The sequence below is a fragment of the Thermobia domestica genome, chromosome 2 (genome assembly GCF_964235325.1).
Source record: "Thermobia domestica chromosome 2, izTheDome1.hap1.1, whole genome shotgun sequence".
Taxonomy (NCBI): Eukaryota; Metazoa; Arthropoda; class Insecta; order Zygentoma; family Lepismatidae; genus Thermobia; species Thermobia domestica.
The window spans coordinates 327,311,380-327,326,609 of NC_137455.1; the positions used below are offsets into that span (position 1 = coordinate 327,311,380).

Below are 15,230 nucleotides of genomic sequence, written 5' to 3' on the forward strand. Positions count from 1 at the left end.
TTGTTCTCCTCACAATAGACAAGTGGAAAAGATGTAGAGTGGTAGAGCGGTTACCTCTGGTTTGTGTGGTCCCTGGTTCGATCCACACCCAAGTAAGTCTGTGGTGGATAACATGATGTCCGTGGGTTTTCTCGGGTACTTCCATTCCCCCCCCCCCCACTTTCTCATTCCACCAATTCTTCCATCATTATTCACTTATTTTAATCATTATTTCTCTTAGCCTAAAGGGCATATTCGTGGGACGTTAACTCAGGAACTCACCATTTCTTTTGAAGTTTAGTTCCTGTACTTATCTTTTACTGTAAACATCAGGTATAATGGTAATGATTTAAGAAAACTGGACAGATCATCGATACAGAAACAAAAGTTGCCTATTGTGCCCGTCGTGACGTTCTCCTTTTAATTTTTTTTTTTTTTTTTTTTGTATCAAAGTTTATTTTAATTATTTATGTTACCTTTAAATGGATGCGTTTTTCCTAATTAGAGCTTTGTTTTCTAAATGTTAGTTCATAAAACTATGCTGATGGAAAGAGAAGAATGGGAGGACACTCAGTAGTGATAGTGGGAATATCTAATGAGCCTAAAGCATATGTTAATGCAAAAGGAGCCATAATGTATATATATATATATATATAATATCAAATTGCAAATGAATGAATATGCTTAGCAGTGATTAAGAAATAAAGTAAGATAAATACCCTACACCAAAATTTTATATCAAATATCTGATATGTCTAACTACAAAGTACATACTTGGCCAATAATATGAAAGAAGGAATCATGAATGAAATCTCAGTGTATTATATTTGAAGGTGGCCTGTCAGAGAGACCATTGTAATATACCCCAATGTTGCACCTTTATGGATAGAAGCTTTATCATAATACTTACAACGATCCTTCCATTTTCCATAGTCTACCTTAACACATACATTCTAAGTAAAGATAACTTAAATAGTGTAAGGGGGCGCGGTGGCTCAGTGGTAGAGCGTTCACCTCCGGCGCTTGGGGTTACTGGTTCGATCCCAGCTCGCGCTGTGTGGACTTTGTGGTGGACAAACACCGTGCTCGTGGGTTTTCTCGGGGTTCTCCCGTTTCCTCCCACTTTCTTCATTCCACCATTTCATTCGTTTCTCATCATCACCGTCTCCTTTAGCTTAACCGGCATAACCGTGGGACGTAAAACTAAAGATTTCATTTCATGTAAATAGTGTAAGGCAGTATCTATCTGTAATGTACAAGACAATGCGCACCCTAATGTCGTGACCACCAAGATGAATAAGATCCAAGAAATAAGATAACCCATAAGAAAATCCTGAACTTTTATGCTGTCCACGTGACTGTATTAGTATGACTTCCTTTTTATTCTGGTCACGTAGGGTTGAATCCAAAATAATTCATCGGTCTTTCTGAGTTGAATGTAGTCTTCGTGAACTCCACTAACTCATGGTCTACATTAACTCCACTAACGGCAAGGATTGGAAATTTATCACATCAATTCAGCATTACATGAATTTCTCTATAGGTGTGAATTTAATTATACACGAAGACTGAAATGTACAACAAGACAAGATTCGAACCTGAGTGTCCGCATGCTAATGCGTTAAGCTTTACGCTTAGTCCGCTCCTTGAGCACTGGCATCAAGAGTGGAAGGAATTATTAAATTCCGAAATTTAAAGTGAACTAAGAAAGTACTTTTATGTTTTCCGTCGTCATAATTTATATATGAGCGTTCCAAACAATCCGTAATTCGAAATTCTACTGTGGAGTCCTCTCATTCTTGAAACAACATGAGTCAGTCTTTTGTGTGTATGTTTCTCCCCCCCCCCCTCTCTCTCTCTCTCTCTGCCTGTCTGTCTGTTTATTTTTTTCAGTCACGAATAATGTGTGATTGATTACATTGTACGTAAGAACAGACGTTTAAAGGACTGTTCTGAAGCAATGACGCTGGAAAGATCCAAGGCAGAACATGTGAACATAGAGTAATGCCAAGCATCGTGACTTACACCATATTGCCAAATCTGTCGTAAATATCAGTCAGGGTTGCAGATTCCATACTAAAATAACTAAATTTTTTGCTCGGCCGTTCCTCATTCGTATACAGAGGATGTAACAAGAAATGTACATAAGCGTTTTTTTTCTTTCTTAATATTTTAGACTCAGCTTAATATCTGTTATATCAGTTGGTACATGTATGTTACGACCACTCACAACACTTACCGGACCAATAAGATACACAATCACCCAACAATTATGTATGAAAGTAGAATGTTTTAGAAGAAGTGTGAATAGTTATATGTAATGTGTATTGTGTTATATATATATATATATATATATATATATATATATATATATATATATATATATATATATATATACACACTGCTCCACAAAACTTAAGCAACTCGAAGAAAGTGGCAGAAAATAAAACGACACGATCACTGCACCAAGTATAATGAACAAACAGACGGTCCAGATGCACAATGCAACACAAGTGAAGACGAACAATACAGTTAGGATGTACAGGGTGACCAAAAAGTTCAGCACTACGATACCTCAACAGGCGAAGCTGGGTTGTGCGAGGGCATAGGCAGTCAATATGGCATGTAACCACCACGAATAGCTATACAGGCACGACATCTGGCCTCCATGCTGCAAATCAGAGTGTTGATCAAGTCTTGCGGCAGATGGCGCCACTCCTCGAGGAGAGCTGTTTGCAGGTCAGGGAGAGTGTGTGCTGGTGAACTGCGCTGCGTTATTCGCCGCCCAAGAGCATCCCACACATGCTCAATGAGATTCAAGTCCGGCGAATATGCAGGCCATGCAATACGCGTAATGCCTTCGCTCTCCAGATACTCAGACACACGATGTGCACGGTGTGGGTGGGCATTGTCATCCATGAACAGGAAGTCTGGGCCAAATGCTCCGCGGAAATTGCACACATGTGTATTGAGAATTTCATCCAGGTACCGTTGTGCTGTCAAAGTGCCATGTTGCACAATATGGAGGTCCGCTTTCCCGTCCAGCATAATTCCACCCCACACCATAATGGAACCACCGCCATAGGAGGGCCGTTTAGCAATGAAGTTTGGATGATAGCGTGCTTCTGGCTCTCTCCACACTAAAGTCCGATCAGAATCTGACGACAGGCTGAATCTAGACTCATTGGAGAACATGACACACGCCCACTGGTGTTCCCCCCATACAACATGTTCCTGACACCATGTGTAACGCGCACGTTTGTGCTCCAGTTTCATGGCACACACAGCGCAGGCCTTTTTGCATACAGTCCTGCTCTATTGAGTCGCCGACGAACAGTTTCACGACTCACGCGTTGTCCTGTAGCCTGAAACAACTCATTGGCCAGGTGAGAGCATGAAGCTTGACGGTTACGTTTGACAGAAATTGTAAGAAATCGGTCCTCGACGGCCGACGTCTTCTTCGGACGGCCTCCTCCATGGCGTCTGCTGACTTCACCTCCATTTTGAAAGCGATTGCACAGCCTCGACACAACACTTTTGTTCACGTTGAATTCCTGCGCCACTTCCACTTGCGATCGGCCGAATTCCACCGCCCAATTGTTTGCCCGCGGTCAAAGTCACTGAAATGTCGTCTACCAGCCATTGCAAGGTGTGTACCCCACACAAGAACCACTAACTCAATGCTTGGAGCCTCGGACACTACTGGTCTGTTGTGTATGTCTCATAGCATAAGTTGTTCACCGCGCTTGCAACGGTTCTGCTTATGCGATAGAGTGGGTGCTCGCCTTGTCTGTGTGTCTCTGTGTATGTGCATGCCACTAACCAGTGTTGAATGGGCCCCGCAAGTCACTTATACCACGTTCTCTCGGGTTGCTTAAGTTTTGTGGAGCAGTGTGTATATATATTAGGCGGTTTAATAATGGAAACAGTAATAACGCATTAATTATTTTCATAAATTGTAAGCAATAGAAACTCACCTATATTAAGTGCTCTGTTGAAATATATCTTAGATACAACTTAGAATAACTTTTCTTCTTTAAAAGGAAAAGGCAGTGGATTCTTTTATTTACGTTTTTCTAAGTGCAGTAACGTAGTATATTAATGAAAGGGCTTAAAAGGAACTCAAGGCGTCCGTTGTTTTTAAGACTCATAATTTGGGGTCCAAAATTTAATTATGCCAAGTCGTAACCAAGATTTGATTCTTCTTCTTGTGAAATATCATGAAATAAACGAGTTTTCATTATTAAGTATTTCTTTAAGAAACCGTTTTACATTTGTGTACCAGAACCACCTTAAAGAAAGTCAGGAAGCCATATTTCTAAATAAAAAAAATTACAAAAGTAGAATAGAATGAATAAAATCTAAGATAAAGAATATTATTTTTTTTCTTTCTTTCTTTCTGAACAGGAAGTACTTAAAGGATTTAATTGAGACAGCTCACATTTTTCTGAAGCTTCTTGAACACTTTTGTGAAAAAACAAAACATGTAGTGGTGCAAAATAAAAAGAAGCAACGAAAAAAGAGCACGAAAAAGAAATCAAGTAAGTATATAATTTGCCTTTAAATCGTATTTCATTTTCTCTCTTTGTGCCTCTCTCATACTTCCCTTTTTATTTTGTTTTTTTTAAAATGCAAACATGAACTTAATCTTTCTTGACTGGGCCGCAGTGACTCAGTGGTACAGCGTTCACCTCTGGTGTATGGGGTCCTTGATTCGATCCCAGCTCGCGCCAAGTGAGCTCTGTGGTGGAGAAGCAACTTGTGTATGGTTTTTCTCGGCTTGTCCTGTTTCCTCCGTTGTTGCAGTTCCGTTTCTTCATTCCATCATTTCATTCATTTCTCATCATCACCGTCTCCTTATTCTATTCGGCATAAACGTGGGACGTAAAACTTAAAGATTTCATTTTATTTCATGTGTAATCTTTCTTGACTCACTTAAATTTGCAAAACTATTATATAGAATTGTAATGTGTAGTTAGAAAGCGATAGCCTGTGCTCTTTGAATCAGATAAAAAGGGAATGCAATTTGATCAAGTAGCATAAAAATTGTGAGTGTCCACTTTCAGTAGAGAGTACTGTGCTTACGGGTGTTCATGAAATTAATCACTCTGTTTGCATATTTATGTTTATTGTTATTATATTCGATACTATTACATATAATCCATCAAATACATAACGACCGTTTGGATAGTAAAACGCAAACTTCAATTATCTACTGTAGAAGCGAATAAGTGCTCCATCTTTCATCATCAATTACGCGCATAATTCTTTCTTGCCGCAACGTCACCACAAGTAATAGCATATTCCCGCCATCTACACATCTATATAGTATATGAACTTGCGAAGCAGAGCACTGGTTTCGTTCCATGGTATCGCTACTGTCGATTGAAAGCAAATGAGAGACTGTTTATCAGATTGTGTAAATATGATCGTTCTTCCAGTTTCGATTTCGTATTTAAATAACTAATTTAGTTGAAAGAAGGAGATTAACAACGTCAAATTAGTTTCAAATTCTATTTAGAAATTTCCTAGATTTGAGTGCATATTTGGAGCCGCGATGGCTCAGTGGTAGAGGGCTCAGCTCTGGTGCGTGGGGTCTCTAGTTCGATCCTAACTCGCGCCAAGTTGGCTTTGTGGAGGACAAATACCGTAAATATGGGTTTTGTAGGGATTCTTCTGCTTCATTCTACTTCCTTCATTCCATTAATTCATTCATCATAATGATCACTGTTTCTCTTAGTCTCAGAGCATAATAGTGGGACGTTAAAGTAAAAAAAGAAAAGAAAAGAAAGAAACATATATTTGAAATGCGGAATTTGTACTTTGCATCCGTTGAATGATTTTATTCAGTATCTAGTGAACTGCCAACGCGGCAGCAGTTCACTCATATGTGTACTCAATTACTGATATAAGTTGCCAGGACCGCGGTGGCTCAGTGGTAGAGCGTTCACCTCTGGGGCTTGGGATCCCGCGTTCGATCCCAGCCCCCACCAAATGAACTTTGTGATGAACAAACACCGTGTGCGTGGTGGGTTTCTTCGGGGTTCTCCCGTTTCCTCACACTTTCTTAATTCCATCATTTCATTCATTTCTCATCATCACCGTCTCCGTTAGCCTTGCTGGCATAACCGTGGGATGTAAGACTCAAAGATTTCATTTTACTGATATGAGTTGCCGTAGATGGCTATAATTTTGGGATCGGGTGCCTTAAAGGACCAACCTTTGCTTTAATAGAATTATCAGACAATTTGGTAGAGAGCGAATTTATATCTTCATTAAAATTTTCCAGAATTCGATCGAATCGTCACTAATTCACAACAGTGATTTCTGCCGTACCGCAAACCAGACTTCGGATACAAAAATGGGAGTGAAACAAATTACGAGTGAAAGAACATATAGTATAAATCAAATATTTGGTCCTTTTTTCTTTCTTGATTCTCTTTGTAAATTACTTTATCTTTTTCTTCCTTCTTCATTTTAATTCTTTCTTATACTCTTTATTTAAAAGATTTTTCCTAAATGCTCTAGAAATGGAATCATGTTTTCAGATATTTTTATTGCAAAATATATATCAATTGTGAGGGATTTCGAAACACGCTTTTCAGAAATATTGATTAGAATAAATATATTTTAGACCTTCAAACTATGTTATGCATAAGTAATGGACTTTACAGAACGGATATGTCCGTCTGTTTGTCGACAGCTATCAGAGAAAAAAAAAAGCGGCAAGAGGTAGCGACAAACTGTTCTTAGATATAAACTCGGCGTCCTAAGATCTATTTCAACCGGAAGTTGTAGAAATCGACCTTTTTCAGGTTTTAATGTTAATCGCAATAGATCAAATCCTGTAAGAAATAGCCAGAAAACTTTTTTTAAATATTAATTTAGTGACTCAAAGTAGGTTTGATCTCGGTTCTAATTGTTTTTTTCTAGCCGGAAGTAGCAGAAATCTACTATTTTCAATTTAAATATTAATCATTATAGAGGAAGAACGGTAGGAGAGATCGAGATTTTTTTTTTTTTTTCATTCAACATTCCAAGGACATACTCTATCTTTGCTCTTAACTCTCGACTTAAACCGAATGGGGTAGAAATTTACAGCTTCGATTTTTAGTATTGATCTCCATAATAGTAAAACTGGGTAGATATCATTAGACAGCAGTTCCTTGATATGAATTTACTGTCCCAGGGATACGTTCAATCTTCGCTTTATTTCCTCTATTGGAACCAGAATTAGAAATGTGCTGATCGCCATAGAACAAAAATGGTAATGTATATTGATAAAATGGTTTCTGTAATCTGAATTTAGTATTGTAAAAGTAAGTTCAATCTTGGCTTTAATCCATCTTTTCAAACTATAATTTGTGTAAATCTCTCTCTTCCCGTTTTTAAAAATTGGATTTGCATAGAGTAAAAACTATAAGAGATAGCGCAAATTGTTTTCTGTTTTAAATACATCACCCCAAGGGAAGGTTCAACCACTCCCTTATCCAGTGGTGCCCACCCCCCTCATGTTCATGACGCACTCCCCCTCAATTGTCTATCCGTAGGTGTTCTTCCATGAAAAAAAACTTTTCGGTTAATTTTTACACTCCCTCAAACATATTTATATAGATTTTTAACCCCTCCCCAAATATTTCAATGACGCAGTTTGCGTCATAGCCCCCCCCCTTGTGGGCACCCCTGCCTTATCCACCTATTGAAACTGGAATTGATATATTTATCACTTCTGTTCAGAATAGTGTACGTCTGTAGTTAAGAAGTATACTTTAGTTCCACAATATGAAACGAAACTACTTGTTTGACGTCATAGCACTATAATGGTTGACTATCAATAGTCGTTATTCTGCATCTGGTACTACTAGTGCCACCTGTGCGGCAGTTCTATGAACTTCTTAAGCTTGCGCATCATTGTTCAAATAGCTTTTATATATCTAGGTTCCCTTCATTTCCAGTCTATAGTTTTTGTAAGAACTTAGATTGAGCGTAACATATAAAAAAGAAGTCACGGCTTAAATATTTAGACCCTCTTTTATAGCTGTAATTCTTCTTGATGTATTCTGTAAGTTTCACTTCGATCTGTGAAATTATGCGAGAATACGTTTTAAATTCAACAGCCGTTATTTCGCTTTCTAGAATGAGAGGTCATTACGAAAATATAAAACAGCAATTGCTTTTGTTCCTTTTATGGGTTTTTAGATTTCATGAACGTTGGGTCATAAACTGAAAAAGTTATTGCACAATGCAAACACAATACGTACGAAGGAGAATGCGATACGCACGAAGAAACTGGAGTTGATATCGAAAATATTCTTCTTCAAGTGTAAAACGAACCAAACGCAACCTCCTGCAAACAGAACTGCTAGATTTTTTTTGTGTATTTTTCCTCAAAGTAAACTTGAAATATACATAGGAGTATTCTTAGCATTTTATTTGAAAATAACTTGAGCCTTGATTTGATTGGTCCGTCCCGTATGGCCTGTCATCGAGCTTAATGTGGTCATTGGAATTCAGCTGAAATGTTGCAGTATATAATAAAGCCTATTGTTACCTTCTTGACGACATTTGGTTTGACTGGAACTTAAAATTAATGCAATCCGACAGCATACATATTTCATGATATGAGGAAAGTGGGTTTATTGTATTGACTAAACATTAAAATCACTGAGTCTGAAATATATAAAGACTGCCGTAAATCCTTTCGTTGCTTTGCTTTCAACCTTGATTACTCAGTTCAAAGAATGTGGAAAGGACACTACGAAGAGTGGTGGTCAGTTTCGTTAATGGGTAACTGGTTCCATACGTACCTTGGAGCTTCTGTAGAGCATCTACGCAGGTTCAAACCCTACAGAGTATGTAACGCCTATAATATACTACTCAGATGGTTTAGACATTTTTTTTTCACTTCAGAATTACATAAACGTGGAGTAGAATCAGTCAGTCGATTGTTTGTTAGGAGTTAAGCATCTTTTTCAGTGTCGAGACTATAAGAGATATGGAATCCGAACCACTTAAACTCCTACCTACTGTTGTATAGGATGATTCTTTCGGTACTGGACTCAAGAAAATAATTGCTTCATAAGATATCGATATGCTGGAAATATTTGCCACCATTGTCCAAACAGATCTTAACACGATGATTCATGTTTGCGAAAGCGGCATGCAAGATGTTCTTACTAATAATGCTGTTTGGCAATTCTTTTTGGCGCCATATTGCTTAAAAAATGGGGCATGACACTGTCTATAGGAACCTATCACCTTATAGTTATAAATGATAAATACGCTTCTTTTTTGTGTATACCATTCTACCTTATTAAAGCACAATATAATGTCAGGGCAAAGTAGAGACATCTATGTGCGACATGGTATTAGTCTTTGTTCTGACGACGTGAGGATTTTCCGTCCCTACTTTCCAATATGCCACATTTTTTATTTTCTTTGACGTAAATTTCATTATATATTCGTAACTTGCTAAAGAAGTAGCGTTTTCTTGACTATAATTCCAAAAAGACTATTCTATAATACTTGAGCCTTTCTTATGTATGGAAGCGTCGTCCATAAGAGAGCCAAATCAATCAATTGAATCATCTCGTGTGGGCGGAAGGGAGGAGCTTTACAACGACAGTTTCTAAGTTAAATTTTCAAGGACCTGGCGACTTTGACAATATTGAAAGTATGTCTTTATAACCGAAAAATAGTAATTTAACATATGCAAGTATAATGAAGGGAATAATTAATCAATATATGGAATATTTGTAATCTTAACTCTCGGTCTGTCCCTTTATTCCGGTTCGCTAATTTCCAGTTGCACATATATTCTTTTTATACCTATTGAGAAAGGAAACTAGCTACATTATATTTAGTATACAGGTATAGTGATGTCCTTTCTTAATATTAGCTAAAATGAGCTAGAACTTACATTTCCGTAGAAGACATGGTTAGATGTCATCACTGATTTTCGGAACCTTCGATTCCATTTTATCTAGTAACGTGATATGCAAGTTTACGATATTCTATTATACCTACCTTAACCTAAAAATAATCTTACTCTTAATTATTAAATTATTTCACATTGTGCTTAGACATCATGTGCAATGCTTTATTTTTATCTAGTCAATAATATAATGTTAATTGTTTATATTAATTATATTAGTAACTATTTCCTATTTTTCCTTTAAAAGTTTACTAATATACTTGAAAGTTTCTATTTTACTATGTTCTATCATTTAGTATCTGTTTATTAAAGAACTAGTCTAAGTATAAAGCTCATAGTTGTAAATAAGAATTAATCAGTATAAATAGATTTAGATTATTTAAATGTATTCTCTCTTTTGTAGACCCGAGCAACAACAATGAGACTTCGGAAACCGCTCGAAACAAAGAGGAGAGTTGGGATGAAATTGGTCCTGAACTTTCCGCAGTTTTACAAGGAAATACTGAGATTCCCACAGATATTGTTCCGTTTGATGCAGCTTCGGATAAGCCTATTGATGAGCAGAAGTAAGTAAAAACAAGTTTCTACGATGCACAACAACAAGGTTGTTATTTTACGTACGTTTTTCTTAGGTAATGATGGTAGACAAAATTACATTCTTACACATATTTAATTATTGATTTGGTTACGTACTATGGGATGAGTATAGTATTAATTGAAATCTTGGTAGATGAATAAGTTGACGTCATTTTAGTCTATGAAGATCAGTATACTTTCAGATTACATTTGTTTTATTTTAGATTTCATAAAATGACTAATTTTGTATCGCATCAGCGGCGATGAACGTTCTTGTCTTACATTCATGATTGAAATTCTTTTTTTAAGTTTTTATACTAGGATTTTCGCTCAGATTGTTAACCCTAAGAAAGAGAGAGAGAGAGAGAGAGAGAGTGAGTGTGTGTGTGTGTGTGAGAGAGAGAGAGAGAGAGAGAGAGAGTGAGTGAGTGATTAGGACGTAGAGCCACACGCTACCGAATGTTTGACCCATAAATCTGGGATTACCAATAAAACGGAATTTTGCGAGTAGATGGAAATTTATCGATGTAAGCTTTCTATAAGAAAAAACAAACATTGAGCAAGTTAAGCTATTTTTAGCACGTAAAACAAATTTATAGATGAAGAGTATATAATAATTTTTAATATTTTTAGAACAAATTTTTTAGACAAAGTATGGACAGTAATACTGTTTTTGGTTTGTTTTCTTTTTCTTTAACGAAAAATAATATTAACATTGAGAATTAAATTATAACTTTAATAAATCATAAGTACAGGCAGTGGCGTATTCAAGGAGGGACTTCCGGGCTTAAGCCCCACCTCTGAAATTTTGTTTAATATATTAAAATAAACGAAATATTTTGCAGAATTTTCACATTTCCAGGAATAAACTTAGCAAGCCCCCCCCCCCCCGAAATAAAATCGTAAATACGCCACTGAGTACAGGTATAAATAGGTTACAATATATACGAGGCACTTCCAGAAAATAAGTGTACTAGTGTTTTGTAGGTTTCAAAAATGTATTTAAAATAAAACTTGTATGGTAACTTCTGTACATATGTGAACTATTTTTTCATGTAGTCGTCATACCTGTTGATGCACTTGGTAAGACGAGGGTTCAATTTTTTTATGCCTAGCTCAAAGAAGTCTGCCGCCACGCCACCTCTTTTGTCCAATTCTTCACCTCCATCTTCACTTCTTCCTCAGTTGAAAATTTTTCCCACCCATGTGTATTTTGAGGGAGGTAAACAGATGATAGTGTGAAGGCGCAAGATCAGAGAAATGCGTGGGGTGGTTCAAGACATTCTATCCGAATGACTCCGAAAGTTGCTTTGTTGCATTCTCCGTTTTCAGTGTGACATTTTCGTGCAGAAAGCAGACTCTCTTTGTCAGCAATCCCCCTCCTCTAGTTCTGAATTGACCTATTTTTTTTTTAATTTTTTTTAAATATATCTTCCCTTCAAAACTTCAGACGATTTTCCCTTCACAACGAGATACCGGATAACGCTGCGAATTTCACACTTGGCGACAGATTTTATTAACATCTTTCACGGGAGACGTCACTGTGGCCACAGTTTTGGTCGTACTGACGCGTGATTTGTCTCACTGAAAAGGGTAGGAGCTAAGCTGCATGGTAGTGTGACCAACATAGCAATAACAAATAAATTCCGTCTGCCCACGAGGGCCCTAGTACACTTATTTTGTGAACATGCCTCGTATATATATATATGTATATATACATGACCGGATATAGGGGAGTGCTCCGTGCACGTGCACACCCCCTTCGTTGTAAATATACACTATATAAAATGAGAAGCTAGTAGTGAAAATAGCAACATTTTCACAAGGATTCTGTACGATACAAGTACCCATCACATTCCAAGTGTCCGTGATTAAAAGGATTCCTGATCTAAAGCAGCAAACTAATTATATACTGAAAAATTGTACCGATACAAAGCGGCAAAATTGACTCAGTTGGTAAACCATTGGTTTTGCATTCGGAAGTCGTGGGTTCGATTCCCGAGACTACTCATTCACACCACAGATGCCTAAAGGCATATTAAAAATTCAAATCTAATTCAAGTATACTGGTAGTTATTAGTGCACCCCCCTGTCAAAAAATTCTGGATCAGTCTCTCTCTCTCTGTCTCTCTCTCTCTCTCTCTCTCTCTCTATATATATATATATATATATATATATATATATAATAAGCAATACAGAATATATGTTGAACACAACGTTTAAAATTTAGGGACATATTTAAAAAGAAGATTGTAAAAGTATATTTATAAAATGTTAAACCAAATTAACTTAATTTTAAAGAACAATTTGGTATGGAAAAATATAAATATAAAAAGATTAAGGGAAATTGGAATGTATATTGTAAATTCCATGTGTAATATAAAATAAATAATAATAATAGAAAAATCGTAAAATTTTTGCTTTCCTCAATGAAATAAGATAAACATTGATTATGGAAAACTTTTGATTTAAGAATCTGGATCGAAGGAGATGTGCTTTATACAGATTTATGGTAACGCTTTTTGTATACACTTTTTTCTTTCTTTTTTTTAAAAAAGGTCTGATATAGACTTGTTTTTGTTATTTTTAAATTATGCAGTTTCTTTTATAACTGTTACAGTTTGATAAGGTATTATTATTAAAATATTCTGTATAATAATGATAGTAATAACGATACTTTCGCTGTGGTAGTGTTTGGTTTTCATTAAAAGAAGAAGAAGTGGTTTATATTTAAAACTTTATTTTGTTATTATTATTTTTTTTATTTATTACAGAGCTGACGCAATGCGTCGAATCCAAACATTCCTTTATGATGGGAAGTTCGAAGAAGCAATTGGTCTTTTGAGGGCTGCTAGGTAAGTTTTTCAGATTATAAGATTCATTAATTTTAAGAGTAGGATAGTCATGTCTTAAAATTACAGGATGGAAATAAATTCTGGAACAAGTGAAAGAGCTGGTAAACATTCTTAGCTCTATTTTTAAATGGAAGAATTGTAAGAAGTGAGGGAGATACTGGATGAAATGTATTTCGCATATCATAAAAATAAACAGCAAGCATCTCAGTCTGTATATCACGCTCATCTTAATAATAAACAGTCACGCCATTAGGCGTCAACACTTGCACTATCGCTTGACTACCTGACGCTAATGTTGCTTCGAAATCCATGAAATATAATGTGAATAAAGTCCGTAAATGTCTTGTAATTTACGAGATTGTCTCTTATTAGAAGGCTGTGTCCTGGCGTAACAAAAACAAGATCCGGGTTCGCTTCTCGGCGGGAGCTCATGTGGTTCGGATTATTATTTAGGATTTAGATTTCTGGTCTTTTGGCATCTATAACCATTTAGCTCGTCCTGTTTGAGGGATGACGTCCTTCGGAGAACACACTATCTGGGGAAAGGGAAGGAAGGAAGAATTTGGAAAGGAAACAAGTGTTCTGGGACCTATAAATTAGGTACCACTCCGGCATTTGCCTGGTGTGAATGAGAAAAACCTCATTCAGGATGGCTGGGCTGAAAAAGCTTTTTAAAATTTTTCGACCGAGTGCTCCCACCGGGAATTGAACCCGGGACCGCTCGCACAGAAGGCGAGAGCGTTAGCGTAATGTGATTCTGACTCCACGTTAATCAGTAGATGCACGTCTCATATTGCCTCGCTGCTGAAGGGGACGTTAAACTCAAAATCAACTCAACTCAACGACATAACGAAAAATCTTCGGCATTATAAATTGTCCTGCAGTTTATGGATTTCGTGTTTAACTTTCTCGTTCTTATATTTAAAACATGAAATTGCCCAGAAATCGATAGCTATCATCATAAAAATGCCAAACCAATTGGCAATACTGTTATGTTGCGAGACTAGTGCCACTAGCGGTCATGCTTGGGATTGCGATCTGCTGTGAATCGAAATTAGTTTTATTGTTTCATATGCCTTCAAAATGCCGAAAACTGTGTTTTCTCACAGGAAATCTAAATACTAAATACCCGATTATTATGTAATTGCAGTAGAGAAGTTCCAACACAACAACAACAACAATAATAATAATAATAATAATAATAATAATAATAATAATAATAATAATAATAATAATAATAATTATTATTATTATTATTATTATTATTATTATTATTATTATTATTATTATTATTATTATTATTATTGTAGTAGTAGTAGTAGTAGTAGTAGTACCACTACCACCACCATCATCATCATCATCATAACAGAGTAGAATCATAACCACGAAGAAAGTAAATGTTGATTGAAAGCAGAGAATCTTCGTTTGTTTGATTTAATTATTTTTACACGGTGAACTAGGACTTTAATTTCATTTATTGCATGAAATAACATTAATAACATTTAGTTGATACTGAATAAACCATCATAAATTTTACACTATTTCAGAAATCTTAGATCAGTTTGGCAAACGCTCTTTCTGTACATCATCGCATATCTCATCATCATCATCAGATAGGCTATCTTTTGTGTCACTCTTCCCCACGGCTGAGCTTCTTCGTGGCTAAGCGGTTAGCATACTCGCTTTTGGCGTGAGAGACCCCGAATTCGATTCCCGGCGGGAGTTCATGTGGTTCGGATTCCACGTTAATCAGTAGGTCCTGTCTCATAGCCACGCTGCCGAAAGGAACGTTAAACTCAAAATCAACTCAACTCTTTCCCACGGCTTTCTTTGAATAACTGAAAACCAATTGAAACTGCATTCTTATGTTTGTAATATGTCCAAAT

General features: G+C 36.4%; 1 protein-coding gene across 3 annotated transcripts in view; it reads left to right on the top strand.

The window, feature by feature from the left end:
- timeout (circadian regulator timeout) overlaps positions 1 to 15,230 on the top strand; it is a 1,048,389-nt gene that overhangs the window by 91,063 nt on the left and 942,096 nt on the right. For all 3 annotated transcript variants that reach the window (XM_081749081.1, XM_081749078.1, XM_081749079.1), the window contains exons 13-15: positions 4,387 to 4,520; positions 10,317 to 10,479; positions 13,264 to 13,344. In XM_081749081.1, coding sequence (XP_081605207.1) covers positions 4,387 to 4,520; positions 10,317 to 10,479; positions 13,264 to 13,344 — 378 coding nt within the window. The remainder of the gene's footprint in view (positions 1 to 4,386; positions 4,521 to 10,316; positions 10,480 to 13,263; positions 13,345 to 15,230) is intronic.